Source organism: Pristis pectinata, chromosome 22 (genome assembly GCF_009764475.1).
Source record: "Pristis pectinata isolate sPriPec2 chromosome 22, sPriPec2.1.pri, whole genome shotgun sequence".
Classification (NCBI taxonomy): domain Eukaryota; kingdom Metazoa; phylum Chordata; class Chondrichthyes; order Rhinopristiformes; family Pristidae; genus Pristis; species Pristis pectinata.
Window position 1 is genome coordinate 30,259,138 of NC_067426.1, and position 15,877 is coordinate 30,275,014.

The following is a 15,877-nucleotide window of genomic DNA, read 5'->3' on the forward strand; positions in this document are numbered from 1 at the left end:
AAAACCCCATCAGAAGAAAACGTGTCGGCTTGCCGGAGGCCTAAATGAAGAGCTTTAGAATCAGGCCTGCAGATTAGAGAGACACTGACCTCAATAACAATATTTTTGTTTCAATTTGGAGATCAAAAGCTTGGAACCATAACAAATAGAACACTGGTAAATTCCACAAGGAACTGAAATTTCTTTAGCCATTGTTCAATGAAGCAGTTGTTAGGAGTTGGATAGATGTATTCAAAGGAAACCAGGTAACATACAAGAAAAAGAAAGGGTTACATCTATAGATCAAGATGACAAATGCATTGGAGGAGGCTTGAGTGGCTCATAAATGTCAGCATAAACAGTAGAACATTTCCCTACTGTAAACTCTATCTGGTGAGTGCACCCACGGGGTTAGTCAACAAGTAGAAAAGCTTAAAGGCTACAACAGATCAAAAAAAATCCTACAGAGTGCAAACAAGAAAATTTCAGATGCGGCAATAACCAAATTATGAACAAACTCATCACTTGTTACTTTCCAATCAACAGTAGACATCCATTCCAGCATTTCTGCTGTTAATTACATATTAACCCTCTGCTGATGCCAACACCAAGAAAGCACATGGCGGGTTGCAAGTGGCAATCTCCTGGTGGCTCCCAGTGGCAACTGCTTTGAACGAGCAGGACCTTAAGGACAGAGATGTTTTTGAGTGGCATAGGAGAGGGAGGAGCAGAGCACCACATGCCTCCAACATTTATTATCGGAGGTGAGCACCTGGGCGGAAATTGGCCTAGGAAGAAAGGACACCATGAATTGACCCCCAGGAATAATGACTTGGTAATGATAATTTGTGGCAAGTTAGTAAAGCCACTGCCTGACAGTGCCAGAGTCCCAGGTTCAATCTTGATCTCAGATGCTGCCTGTGTGGAGTTTGCACGTTCTCCCTGTGACCAGGTGGCTTTCCTCCCACATTCCAAAGATGTGAAGGTTGGTAGGTTAATTGGCCACTGTAAATTGTTCCTAGTGTGTAGATCTATGGCAGAATCTGGGTGGAGTTGAAGAGAATGTGAAGAGAGTAAAAAAATGGGAATAACGTAGGATTGGTGTACAATGGGTGGGTGATAGTTGGTGTGGACTCGAAGGGATGAAGAGCCTGTTTCCATGCTGCATCTCTCCATGACTATGACTCATCCTCATAGCCCTTCACTGCTGGACTCTTGAGCAACAGCCCAGGTAGGGTCTGGGCTTGACTGAAGAACAAGACTTCACTATCTGGATGACACCATTGATGTGTTGCATGCTGATTGACATCACCTGGCAACCTTCATAAATGAGTACAGATTATGTATTGAGGACAACCACCATGCATCTGATGAGGAACTATGCAGACATCAAGTGCCCATGTTTAGCAATTAACTCTGGGTCGCCATAATGCACTTCTGATCCCAAAATGTTTTCATTGACTAATCTTAGGTCATATTTAATCCTCTTGCAAAAGTTCGTGCCCAAGGTGTGAGATAACAGTCCTGGGAATGCTCTTTGGCAGTTTGAGGTTCTGTCAAAGGCAGTGCTTAGCTCTGATCCAAGGCATAAGTCCACAAAACCATACCGCAGAGAAGCAAAATGCAAAGCCTTTCTCTGATTCAGTAACACTGATTCAGTAAGGCTGCTGAATGAATGACCTATGCGGTTGCTAAGATGCGGGCAGTTTGCTGCAATTTTAATTGCACTAATGATGAACTGATGGGAAATTCTCCAAACACTGTCCAATTCAATTCCAGAGTGGAGCCTTCCACTTCATAAACAAAGATTACTCACATCAGTTAGTCAAGGCTGAAATGAAACTCCAGTAACTCAACATCAGTTGAAAGATCTTAAGTAGTTAAGAGATACACATTATATACAAAGCAATATCCCACATGCATACTGTTTCATATTTCAAAGAATGACTTTGAATAAGAGGTAGCATGATGTTTCCAAATTAGTTTACAATTATCACAATGTACATTATGTCACTTCTGAGGCAGATTTTACATACGCACGTGTCAGGTTAGATGCTGTTAAGATGAAGCAGATGGTAAATGATTAGGGATTCACAATAGGACTTTAACGGAAATCTCTGCATGTAGGAGTTCTATCATCTCCAGTAAAGCAGCTCAAAAGTAAAGCAGCTCAAAAATAAAGCACTGTGAACGAACATACAACTATCCCTGGTCTGATTTAATGGTAAACTAGAAACTCAACTGGAAAATCCCAAGGCTCTGGTTGGCACTTACCTGACGCAGCCATTGGGAATGGTTTTCAGGGTGTCAGGATTGCGCCCCATCTTGTTTAGGATGCTGAGGATCTGTGCAAACTTGGGCCTGTCATTGCGGTCCTTCTGCCAGCACTCCAGCATGAGCTGGTGCAGCCGAGAAGGGCAGTTCATGGGAGCAGAGAGACGGAATCCTTCCTCCACTGCTTTGATCACCTACGAATGCAGCAAAGCAAAACTGAGTCATGGCTTCAGAATCATCAGAATCAGCATCCAGTTTATTATCACTGACATATATCGTGAAATTTGTTGTTTTGCGGCAGCAGTACAGTGCAAGACATAAAGATTACTCTAAGTTACAGAAATAAATAAAATCATGCAAAGGAGAAATAATGAGGTGGTGTTCATGGACCATTCAGACATCTGATGGCGGAGGGGGAGAAGCTGTTCCTGAATTGTTGAATGTGGGTCTTCAGGCTCCTGTACCTCCTCCCTGATGGTAGTAACATGAAGAGGGCATGTCCCGGGTGGTGAGGGTCCTTAAATGATGGAGGCCACTTTTTTGAGGCAGTGCCTCTTGAAGTTGTCCTCGATGGTGAGGAGGGTGGTGCCTGTGATGGAGCTTGAACATGGGCACCCAAGAATAATGAAAGTTTACAAGCTGTCATATAACAAGCTTAACCTGTGCCAAATCTACAACAATTCCATAATTTTGATGTTGTTAAAATGTTATAAGACTCCAGACATAATCATACATTTAAATATTTGGAAGTGATAATATCCATCTATGAATCACAAATATAGCGGGAAGACTGTAACTGAAAATTAGAGTATGCGAGGAATATTTGATAACATGCAGATCCACGAATGATGAATCATTTATTAAAAATTCATCATCACACTTTTTGTTGAATACATACTTGAATTAAGTATTCAAGATCCAAATATGAAACTCACGTCTTGATTGGACATGTCCCAGTAAGGTCGTTCTCCGTAGGACATCACCTCCCACATGACAATCCCAAAGCTCCACACATCACTGGCTGGGCTGTATCTGTGGTACTGGATAGCTTCTGGGGCTCCCCACAGGACCAAGGTCTTCCCGCCCTATTTCAGAAAGAGTTGCCAGATTCTAAGCAGTTGAAATCTCCAGCACATGGCGAATAGCAGATTCTGCACTCAAACCTTCTCTCAGTTTGGATGCAGAGAAAACTTGAAAATGTCGGAGCTCACTGGAAGTTTTACTCCCTTTTGTTTCCATAGAACCATAGAACCATACAGCACAAAACAGGCCCTTCGGCCCACCATGTTGTGCCGTCCATCAAACCACCCTCACACTACCTAACCCCTTCCTCCCGCATATCCCCCATCCCACACTCCTCCATATGCCTATCCAACGAGCTCTTGAACCTGTCCAATGTATCTGCCTCCACCACCACCCCAGGCAGTGCATTCCATGCACCAACCACTCTCTGGGTGAAAAACCTCCCCCCGACATCTCCCCTGAACCTCCCACCCATAACCTTAAAGCCATGCCCTCTCGTCTTGAGCATTGGTGCCCTGGAAAGGAGGCTCTGACTGTCTACTCTATCTATTCCTCTCAATATTTATATACCTCTATCATGTCTCCTCTCATCCTCCTCCTTTCCAGTGAATAAAGCCCTAGCACCTTAAGCCTCTCCTCATATTCAATACTCTCTAATCCAGACAGCATCCTGGTAAATCTCCTCTGCACCCTCTCCAACACCTCCACATCCTTCCTATAATGAGGCGACCAGAACTGAACACAGTACTCCAAGTGTGGTCTAACTAGAGTTTTGTAAAGCTGCATCATCACCTCGCGGCTCTTAAACTCAATTCCGCGACTTATGAAAGCCGACATCCCATTGGCCTTCTTAACTGCTCTTTCCACCTGTGAGGCAACTTTCAATGAACTGTGAATATGAACCCCATGGTCCATGGTCAGATCGGTGTGGTTCTTAACTTATTTTACCTGTGAGAGTGTTGCATTCAGTTCTGAGCACCACTGTGCGGGAAGCATACATTGATCTGGGAGTGACACAGACCCAGCAGAAGAACACCATCACTAAAAGGATTGCAAAAACTAGACCTGTATTCTCCAGAAACAGAAGATAAAAGGATGATCTCACTGAGGCATTTAGGTGGTCAAAGGAGTTGATGGGACGGTTGGAAAAGAAAGTTAATATTGACAAGAGGGTGTAACCTTGAAATTGGAGCTAAGGGTTTTAGAGAGATGTCAGCTTGCTTGTTCAAGTGATGTCAGGAAGTGTTGATGGTAAAGATCTGGAATACATTCCGCTAAAGTTCATGGAAAATTCCGAAACTAAGACCGAGTTTGTTAGGTGACAATATTCAGGGTTAAGAGACCAAGATAGAGTGATGAGTTAAGACTTACATCGGCCAGGATCTAACTGAAAGGCAAAATGGGTTTGAGGTGATTGATTGGCTTCCTCCTGTTCCTGGGATTCTGAGCAATCCTGCCAGTGTTTTACAAGATGAGAATGTGAGTGGAGAGAACTGTTCAAGAAGAACTGCCTTCGGGGAAAGTAATGGTTTGTTTACTCCATCATTTTGTATGCTTTATAAATTAGTCTGAAGCACAGCACATGCAAATGTTTGGCTCTTCATTGAACTGGGGAAAAAATACACAAAAATACTTAAGCACCAAGGATATGAGAAACAGGAGGTGGAGGAGGTGACAGGTTTGCCTCAATCCCACTTCACATCTTTAATAAGGGCAGAATCTCCACTTTCCTGCCCAATCCTTGTTTCCTTAGTGATCAAGAATCAAATCAACCTCATTCCTAAATATACTCAAGAATTAAGTATCTGAAATCTTCTGGAATAAAGAATTCCAAATATTCACTGGCCCCCTGAGAAAGGAGATTTTTCACAGTTCAATCTGAAATGAAAGATTCCTAATCCTGAGATTATGATCCCTTGTTCTAGACTCTGCAGCCAGGGGAAACAGCCTCTCATCTTCTATCCTGTCAAATCCTTGAGAATGTTTAAACATTGCAATAGATCGCCGCTTAATCTTCAAAACTCTGGAGGATATACCCCATTTTACTCACTTTCCCTTCACAGGACATTTCTATCAATGTAGTGCTATAGAGCCTGCAAGGCAAATATATCCTTGTATTGTTAGAGACACCAAAATGGTTTCATTTTACAAAATGCTTTTCTCATTGAGTAATATGTGTGGCATAGAAAAAATGTTAATGTTCCACTCAAGCCTCCTCCCATCTTTCCTCATTTAAATCTATGCTCTATTTCCCTTCTCCCTCATATACTGGTCTATCCTTCCCTTAAATTCGTCAAGCTAGTCACAAGTTCCACATTCTTTAGGTAAGGAAGTTTCCTCTTAATTCTCTATTGGATATCTGGGTGACTGTCTTATACTGACAGCTTCTTGCTACACTCTTCACCACAAGTAGAACCATTCACTCTGTATTCACTGTCAAAACCTTTCATTATTTTAAAGCTCATCCCTCAGCCTTTTTATTCCTCAAGAGAAGACAAACCCAATCTGTTCATCCTTTCCTGATATGAATACCTTCTCAGTACTGGTGTCATTCTTGTAAATAGTCCCTGCAACTTCTCCTTTGCCTCTATGTGTTATAATAGGGTGACCAGAACTGCATGCAATATTCATGTGTATTCTAACCAAGATTCAATGTAGGTTCAGTATAACTGACCTACTTTTTAATTCTATTACTGTGGAAATAAACAGCAGGGCTTGTGTTTTTTTTATGGTTACTAATCTCTTGAGCAACTTTCAGTGATTGGTGTATTTACAAAGCAGTATCCTTTAAAAGCTGGAACCAAAGTGTTCACAAGCACATTATAGATGGATTTGGAAAGAATATCGACACTACAATTAAACAGTACTTCAGAGGACTAGGTCAACATTGTTCACAGAAGTTATGGGAAACAGTTGCAATTTGGTAGCAGGAACAGTTCTTTCACAGAGCTGCTTGCTTTTAGAATATCTTTCGAAAATGGACATTTTCCAGCAACGAATGCCTCTTCTTACAGGAATAACCTACAGTCTCAATGCATGTCTCCTCTGCTTAATCTATTTTGGGCTTAACATTCACCTTTATAAGAAATCAAGGGGAAATGCTGCTCAATTAATAGCGCATAGACACAATTGTCTTTAAACCAAATGATATGTGATTTGTTGGCATCAATTAAAAATTCTGGTCAATCATCAACCAAATGATCCATTAACATTGCTGGATCAGTTAATTAGCCATTAAATATGTTAATTCAGCCGTGGAACCAGTAATATTTGGTGTAGCTCTCTAGAAACCATCATTGAAACAACTATTTTAATAGAATTGTCCTTTATTTGAGTTGTGTTTATACTTAAGTTTAGAAAGCTGGTTGCCTTAAATGAGGTGTTTAAAATTATAAATTCGATTGCGTAGATAACTACCGATAACAAGCTTTGCAGGAAGAAAATCAAATCAAAAAGATATGAAAAGGCGCCAAAACGTTAAGTAGAAATAGAAAAACAAGCTCTGTTGCTGGGAAAACATGGTATCGTGCAGAGGAGAAGGCCATGAAGTCCATCAATTCAATGCTGACTGCTTGAAGGTCAATCTCACCAGTCCCATTCCTAGACATTTTCCCCCATAACCTTGCAAATATTTTCCCTTGGGTCCCGTCCAATTCCCCTTTGAAGTCACCCATTGATTCTGTTTCCACCACAGGCAGTGAATTTCAGATCCAAACTACTCTCCAAGAAAAATATTCTTCCTTTGTATTTTTTATTTTCTGCCCAAAATGTTAAACTGTGTTGTGAGTGTTTGAACCATCCCAATTTCTCTCTCTCACCACACTATCTAAATCAGTCATGATCTTATGCACCTCTATCAAAAAGTCTCTCAACTTTCTTTGCTCCAGTGAGAGCAGACCTAGCTTCCCCAGTCTAACATTGTCGCTGAAACCCCTTGTGCCCGGAACCATTCTAGTAAATCTTTTCTGCTCCATCTATGGGACCTTCACATTCTTCCCAAGATGTGGTTACCAGAGCAGGAAGCAATACTCTTCTTGTTCCCTAACCTGTGTTTTGTACAGGTTGAACAAAACTTCCCCTATGTCTTTACTCAGGAATTCCAGCATCCCATGTGCCTTCGAACCCTCTGTCAATGTGCTCTGCCATCTTCAAGAACTTATGTACACATATTCATATGTGTACATCTCTCTATTCATAAACTTGCTCTAGAACTGGGCCATATAGTCTATATTGTCTTCCCTCACTCTTTCTGCCAAAGAATGTTACTTCACTCTCTCCTGCATTAAATTTCATCTGCCACTTGTCTGCCCACTCAGCCAACTTCTGTCTCCTCACTATTTACTAAGCATCTAAACTTTGTGTTATCCTCAGTACAAATTTTACCCTGCATACCCACACTTAAGTCTTTATTTTATATTCAACTAAAGTTGCAGCATTGACCCTTGGGAAGCACTCTTATAATAAGTGTACCACTTCTCTCTGACTTTAAACCAATTTTCTATCATGCTTCAACCGACCCTGTGATTCCGTTGGCTGCAATTTGGTGAACTAGCCTTGAGCATTGGGATTTATCAAACACCCTCTGAAAATCCATGCAGACAAGATCTACTGCATCCCCTTAATCTACCTTCCTTGTTACCTTATCAAAAAATATTCAATCAAGTTTGTCAAGACAATTTGCTATTAACAAATCCATGCTGGTTTTCCTTTATCAACTCCGACTTGTCAAAGTGGCCACTAATATCTTTCCTGATTATTGTTCTAAGAGCTTCTTCGGAACTTAGCCCAAGGTTTGTCTGACATGTCCTTGACTCTCTTTTTGAACAATGTGTTACTTTTGCCATTTTCTAGACATCTCTGGTGTATAGGGAGGGTTAAAAGATTATGGCTAGAAGATTAGAGGGGCCCTCATAGAGATATTTAAAATGTTGAAAGGACTGGACAGAGTAGATGTGGTCAAGCTGTTTCCCTTGGTGGGTGAGTCCAGGACCAGAGGGCACAATCTTAGAATTAGAGTGTGCAGGTTTAAAACAGAGATGAGGAGAAATTTCTTTAGCCAGAGGGTGGTGAATTTGTGGAATTCCTTCCCACGTACAGCAGTGGAGGCCAGATCATTGGAGGGGTTTAAGGAAGAGATAAATAGATATCTAAATAGTTGGGCTATCAAGGGATATGGGGATAAGGCTGGAAATTGGGGTTAGAATAGTGTGTTTTTTTTGCCCCCCCCCCCCATTTCTCATTTCTTTTTCTTTTTTCCCTTTTCTTTGGAGCAGACTCGATGGGCTGAATGGCCTATTTCTGCTCCCTTGTCTTGTGATGGCGAGCTTTCCTGCAACAGCCACCCCCTCTCTCCCTCAGGAACCTTGGATGCATCTTATCCAGACATTGTGACCTGTTCACTTCAAGCAGAGGCAGCATTTCTATATCATGCCCTTATCAATCTTCACCCCATTAATTAACTCTCCTACTGTTTTTTATATGCCTTGCATTTCCAAAGGCTAATTAGAAAGCAGCATTGTCTTTCCATTCCGACCACATGTCCAAAATAAACACTGTTCATATCTGTATTCAGTTTGAAATTTGAATTACGAATGCCTCTTAGCAATTAGAGTCCTAGATTCAAGCACAGAAACAGGCTCTTTGGTCCACCCTGTCTATGTTGACCAACAAATACCTATCTACATTAATCTCATTTACTAGAACTTAGTCTACAGCTTACTATACAAATGCAATTCAAATTTAACTGGACTTTTTACCATACTGAAGCAGTCCTCATTGTCCCCATCACCCCATTTACCCATCTTGCCAAATCCCCTTGCTTGCTTAATCTCTCACACACTGTTGAAGTTGCAATCACATAAAATTACACACACTATGGACGAGTTTCATAGTCCGAGACTCAGCTGACAGTAATTACCAAGTAATCAATTCTAGTTGACCACCTAACCAATTGAAACTCTGCTTCTGACACCACTAAATAACACTGTAAAGAAAACTAGAATTAAGATTAAATAAAATTCTAAGTGCAAAATCTGGGAACACAAATCTTAAATCGATAACATAAGATAAGATATCTTTATTAGTCACATGTACATCGAAGCACACAGTGAAATACATCTTTTGTGTAGAGTGTTGTGGGGGCAGCCTGCAAGTGTTGCCACACTTCTGGCGCCAACATAGCATACCCACAGCTTCATAACCAGCATGTCTTTGGAATGTGGGAGGAAACCGGAGCACCCGGAGGAAACCCACGCAGACACGGGGAGAACGTACAAACTCCTCACAGACAGTGGCCAGAATTGAACCCGGGTCGCTGGCGCTATAATAGCGTTACACTAACCGCTACACTATCGTGCCTGCTGGGTAATGGAAATTTCAAATTCTTTCTCAAAAGGCTGAAATGGTTAATTGAAACATTGAAAGCTGCAATTAACAGGTTGGATTGGATATGCACTTGAAGGAGCATGGAGTTATGGTACAGTAATGTGGTTCAAACAAGATATGACAAAAACGAATAAAGTAACTACATAAGGGCTGACTGGCTCCTCCCGCTATCAATTTGGTTGTGTCTTGCTAACCCCTCATACACTACTGCATGTCCTTCCTGGAACAGATATCCTCACCTGGTTCCCATCAAGTTTGTACACAATCCATCAAGAGGAGTTAGACTAGGATTTATTAGGAATTCAATCACTACTTGAGATTTACCTCTCTCTAACTTTGGCATACAACCCATGATCCTCCAGTTTCCTGACTGCTAATGTACTTTGCTGCTATCAGAGGTTCAATCCAAATTCTTCAAAGGTAGAATAAAATGATTTAGCCTACACTGCCACTATTGTGATCCTGTCTTAATATCATAACTTTTCATTCTGGATGTGGCCTTCTACACTGGCGGTCTCTGATCTAAGTCCTTCTGTATTTGTTCAGCCTGCTCCCTGAAAATGTGACCTCTAGTTTGTTATCAACAGGAAACTCAAGAAACCTTTGCTTTTGCTCCTAGTATATTGCAAATAGCAATACCCCAGCTGATTCCCAAAGTATCCTGCTAATTTCAGCCATACAATGTCTACACATAGAACAAAACAAAATGGAGTGGAAAAAATGAGCTGTGAGGACTACATTAAGTCTCTGAAACATGGAAAAGGAAACTATTTGTAAACACTGTGAAACAAATGAATTTGGTGTACGGGGAGATCTTGGTGTGCTAGATTCTGGTCAGAAACTAAACCTGCAGGTATATCAAGCAAACAGGTAGGCTAATCATAGATTGGCATCAATTACAAGGGTGTTGAAGCAAAAAAATGTCCTGTAATGTGGCTTTTCTGAGATCACAGCTATGTGAGGTATTGGTCTCCACACCCATAAAAGGGTAGAGCAGCCTTAGAGTCACTGTATTGCCTCCTGGGATAAGTGGTTTGTCCCATGAAGAGAGGCTGAAGGAGATTAGCCTCTGCTCATCGGGGACCATGACATTGTAACATTCAAGATTTTGACAGGGACCTACGAAAGAGAAACCAAGAATCTGTTTCCTGTAGCTGGAGTTAAGAACTAGGATAAGATAAGACAGCATGAATTCATTCTAATGCCACTTTTTACAATAAGATTATGTAGTAACTTGTTGAAAACAACTTTATCGTATGTATTTCATGGTGCGGAGTCGTTTGGTAACAGTTATTTGATTGTACAACTTAACCCTGAAAAGTTATTGTCAATGGTATCACAAAACTTGCAAATTGGCTAAATCGCAGTTTCCAATTGAGATAAGATATCTTTATTAGTCACATGTACATCAAAACACACAATGAAATGCATCTTTTGCATTGAGTGTTCTGGGGTCAGTCTGCAAATATCACCTCGCTTCCGGTGCCAACATAGCATGCCCACAATTTCCCAACTTATACGTCTTTGGAATGTGGGAGGAAACCGGAGCACCCAGAGGAAACCCACGCAGACACGGGGAGAATGTACAAACTCCTTACAGACAGTGGCCAGAATTGAACCAGGATCACTGGTGCTGTAAAGCATTACACTAACCGCTCCACTACTGTGCCTGCCCTCTGGGGAGTGATAGAGTCAGGGTAATACAGCAGGGAAACAGGCCCTTTGGCCCAACTCATCCATCCTGACACTGGTCTCACGATAAGAATCCACCCATTTGGGGTTGATAATGTGGAGACATTTCTTTACTCAGAGGGCTGTAAATCTTTGAAATTCCCTGCCCCAGAGGGCTGTAGATGCTCAGTTTCTTTGAGTATATTCAAGGCCAATTATACAAAGATTTTCAGACATTAAGAAACCAAGCGATTTTGGAACAGCATAAAATCAGCTGCTTATTTCATCAAGTTGATGTAGCACAACTCCTGTTTCTGTTTATTATATCTTCATGTTCGAAATGTCATCTATGTTCTGCTGCTTCTGTCGGTATAGAGATTAAATTTCAAAAATTACGTCCCACAAATTCTTTGGTAGAATTAAAGGATCATTGTGCAGTACAGTCATGACTGCTTCACTGATGAACTTGCTGCTGCAAAATTCAGGAGTTTTTTTAGTCTTGGGTGCTCCAGGATACCCATTGCACAGTTGTTACAAAGTTACAAAGCACTGGAGGAAAATACAAGTCCAGGCCTGGGGCTGGAAATGTGGGGAGTCATAGAGTCAGAGTAATATAGCAGGGAAACAGGCCCTTCGGCCCAACTCATCCATGCTGACCAAGATGCCCATCTAATTTAGCCCCATTTGCCCATGTTTGACCCATATCCCTCTAAACCTTTCCTATCCATGTACCTGTCCAAGTAGATTGCAAATGTTAATGTATCTGCCTCAACCACTTCCATACAGCACATTACGTAAAGCTGCTGTCTTTTAAATGTTGTTATTGTACCTGTCTCAAGCACTTCCTCTGGCAGCTTGTTCCATATACATACCACCCTCTGTGTGAAGAAGTTGCCCCTCAGGTCCTTTTTAAGTCTTTCCCCTCTCACCTTAAGACTATGCCCTCTAGTTTTTGATTCTCTTTCCTTGGGAAAAAGATTGTGCGCTTTCACTTGATTTATGCCCTCGTGATTTTATAATCACCTTGTGATTAGGGTCATTCCGCAGTCTCCTCTGCTGTAAGGAATAAAGTTCTAGCCTGCCCAAGCTCTCCCTATAACTCAGGCCCTCACCTGTCTGCTAGACTGGATCCTGTGGGAGGAGAGGGTGTGAGGTGGAGATTACCCAGAGGTTAGAGCCGGTGGTGGGAGGTCTGTTGGGAGGCAGTGGACAGAGGCCAGGAGCTGGTGGGGAAGATCATGGTTGAAGTGTTCAGGGACCTAGGAGGACATGGCGGGATGGTGGTCAGCACGTCAGGGGGGTGTGCAAAGTCCAAGAAGAGCAGCTACGTTACGCATGTTAAAATGGATCTACTTGGGTGAGGTTGCAACCTAGTCCTCGAGGCCCGCTTTAAACATGGTTGGTTCCAGAATGAGAAACAATGGTTTCTCATTGAAGCAACAAGATGTGTTGTCCCAGGCAATGTTCGTCAGACAGGGGATGATGTAATCCCATGTTATCATCCCATGTATGACTGATATGGAAATCAAGCCATTGGTGTCAGAGTTCCCTGAAACCATAAGTGTTTGGTTGAATTTCCGGAATGACCAATTCAGTCTGGTAATGGTCGTAATGGCTTTTCACTGTGGAAATTAGTGTTTTTCAATGACCTAGTACTGAATAAATCAGCACCATATATATTACCTTCTAATCAATGTGGTTAACATGAAGTGACTGTTACTTTGAATTCAGAGTCACTGACTGAAGCAACAAATTAGACGTACACGTCACACTCGCTTTTGAAATACGTGCTGATGTTTCAACTTGCCCCATTCAACATCCTTATAACATAGATGTCATTATTTTTACAAGTCAATGCAATTTATTTGGTAAGTGAAGAAAAAAAGATTTTCCACGGAGTATGGCACATTATTCACTGGGAAAAGGAAGGATGGGAGAATGTGGAAAAGAGAAGAGGAAAAGGAGGGAGTTAGATGAGAGGAGATAGTGCGATGAGGAAGAATGAGAGATGGAGGAAGGAAAAAAAATGAAGAGCAAGAGAGGGAGAGAGAGACAAAGAGCTGTTGGCTTTAGGAAGCAGAAATACGGAAGTCAAGATGAGGGAAGGAGGGCAGTGGGATGAGTAAGCACAAGATGTGCTGGTGGTGAGGGACTGCCTAACTTTGATACACTTTGCTTAATAGCGGCATTAACAGAGGAATAACGTGTGAACACAGGATAGGAACAGTCGGCAAGACAACAGATAGGAACTCCTTACTTTTAAATAAATACCTTTACGAACTTAATCCTGATTGTATTTCAAAGTCAACCAATTAAAGTACTTTTTACAATGTACCCATCACGAAGACTGTGGTTGAAATGGGAGTCAGTATGGTACTTGAAAGTCTACTAAATGTGCAAGCCAACAGCTCGGTTCATTATTCCACTCACCATGGTGGTGAACACAGAGTCTACCTTCTCTTCATGTGCCTGTCTGAAGCCTGACACTTTGCACACCAGGTTGCTGTTGACCAGGATTTTGTGGGCCGCCAACATCTTGTGAATGTAGCCCATTTCGGAGAGGTACTTCATCCCAGAAGCTATTCCACACAGCATCCCGATCAGCTGAACAACTGTGAACTGGCCTTCGTGCTTCTGAAGAAACAAATCATAATTTCTCAAGATTATACACATTATAATAATACATCATTAACAGTGGATGGAACATAGTAGATACAGACTTCATTCAGCTATTATCTACTCTATATTGTCTTCTAATTGGTCTTAGCCAGAGATATTACCTAAGAGGTGAGCTGTCTTTGTGGTAGGACATGGAATCACTTCAAGCAATTAAGAAGCTGGTTTTACATTATGGGCACCACACCAGTTTAATACATTTCCTTCATTGCCACTGGATCAAGTTCTTGGATTTTCCCACACACAGGGAGCAACTGCACCACACGCATCCCAGCAGTAAGCCCAACCCCTTCCTCTAACAACTAGGAATGTGATCTTGTCATCAATACCTGCCCTCTAAGTGTGTAAGGAAATCAATGCACTGAATGCCCAATCAATCTAATGTTGGTGGTGTTGATTGAAAGACAAGTGTGCGTGAGGGCAGCTGAGGGCTCTCCCATTCCTTCCACAATAATGTCACGGGTCCTTTTAATAACCATTAAGCTACCAGAGCAAATGGACAGAGATTCTGCTCGATTGTTAGAAAATAATCTACATCTGTAATTACACCACATACTGATTCCTGACCATAACATTGCTGCAGTGGGAAAGTTCCAACGTGTCTCAATAAAGAAAGGCAATCTGAGCAGACAGCTGAGTGTAGAATTATAGAATCTTACACACAGTTCACTCGACTCATTGTGAGTTTTGAAAGACCAGCTGTCCATAGCTCTCTGAACACATTGAAAACATTTATTATTGACCTGTTTGCTTTTTCTGTGTCAGTCCTAACTTCCTTCAACCTCTCCTCATAACTGATTTTTTTTTTACCCCCTGGCAACATAGTCATTCACCTCTGCACCTTTCCAAGATCTGAAAGGTGGTGCCTACAGTTGTACTCCAACTGAAGGAAAAATAGTGATTCATAAAGTCTGAGCATAATAATGTTGCTTTTATATTCTATTTCTCTATTTAGAAACATAAGTAACTTCTGTGCTTCTTTTACCACCTTATCAACTTGCTGTGCCATCTTTAAAAACTTGGATCTGCTCACTTTTCAAAATTGTGCCACTTATGTTCTGTGGTCATCCTCCCAAACTTCTCCCTTTTCCACATTGAATTCCATGTGCCCAGTTTGATGATTTCCATTTTATTTATAGGGACCCACCTCAAATTTCATGACTCCACCCCCCCCTCCCCGCCGCCCAATTTCCTAGTCCCCTCACCAGAGGAAATATTTCCTCTGTTTTTAATAACACCATTGGGTCTTCCCTCAATCTGCCCACAAGGGAAATCAAGCCAACTTCATGTTACCTGTCCTTATAATTTAACTCATCAAGCCCTGGTGTTATTCTGGTTGATCTGTGGTGCGGGATTGCACCTCTTCCAAGGCCAGTATTTCCCTCCCAAGGTGTGGTGACCTACATACGTTGCTGCAGATGGGGTCATACCAAGGTTCCACACAACTGACGCACGAAGTTTACTTTTGTTTTTCCAGCCACCCTCCCGATAGATTATTGAGACATTCCATTAGCCTTGATGGATGGGTGACAGAAGATCTTGTGCCCATTTGGCAGAAAAAAAAGTGTAAGTGTACAAAGGCAAATGTAGAAAAATGTGAATTGAATTGAAGTAATTAATTAATCAGAAGGAAAGCTCATCTTTCATATATTAACAATCTGTTGGCATACATTAATGAAAATGCTTCAGGTAATTTGGCCTGAGTGAAACGTGGAGCAGAACATCAGTGAGAAAGAATGAAACTGCCAACTGGTGTCAACACTTGATCCAAGTTTCTTTGTCAAAATTATCCTTCAGCCTAATGAGGGGAAGCAAACTCCATTAGAGAGCACAAAAGAGGACGTGACTCTTCTGCAAACAAGCAGATGTT

General features: G+C 41.6%; 1 protein-coding gene across 1 annotated transcript in view; it reads right to left on the bottom strand.

Annotated features, from left to right (window-relative positions):
• The window catches only part of LOC127581569 (ephrin type-A receptor 7), a 382,237-nt gene that overhangs the window by 9,101 nt on the left and 357,259 nt on the right, over nucleotides 1-15,877 (bottom strand). Inside the window, 3 exon segments of the mRNA XM_052036035.1 lie at nucleotides 2,254-2,447; nucleotides 3,189-3,338; nucleotides 13,762-13,965. Of these exon segments, the coding sequence (XP_051891995.1) occupies nucleotides 2,254-2,447; nucleotides 3,189-3,338; nucleotides 13,762-13,965 (548 nt within the window).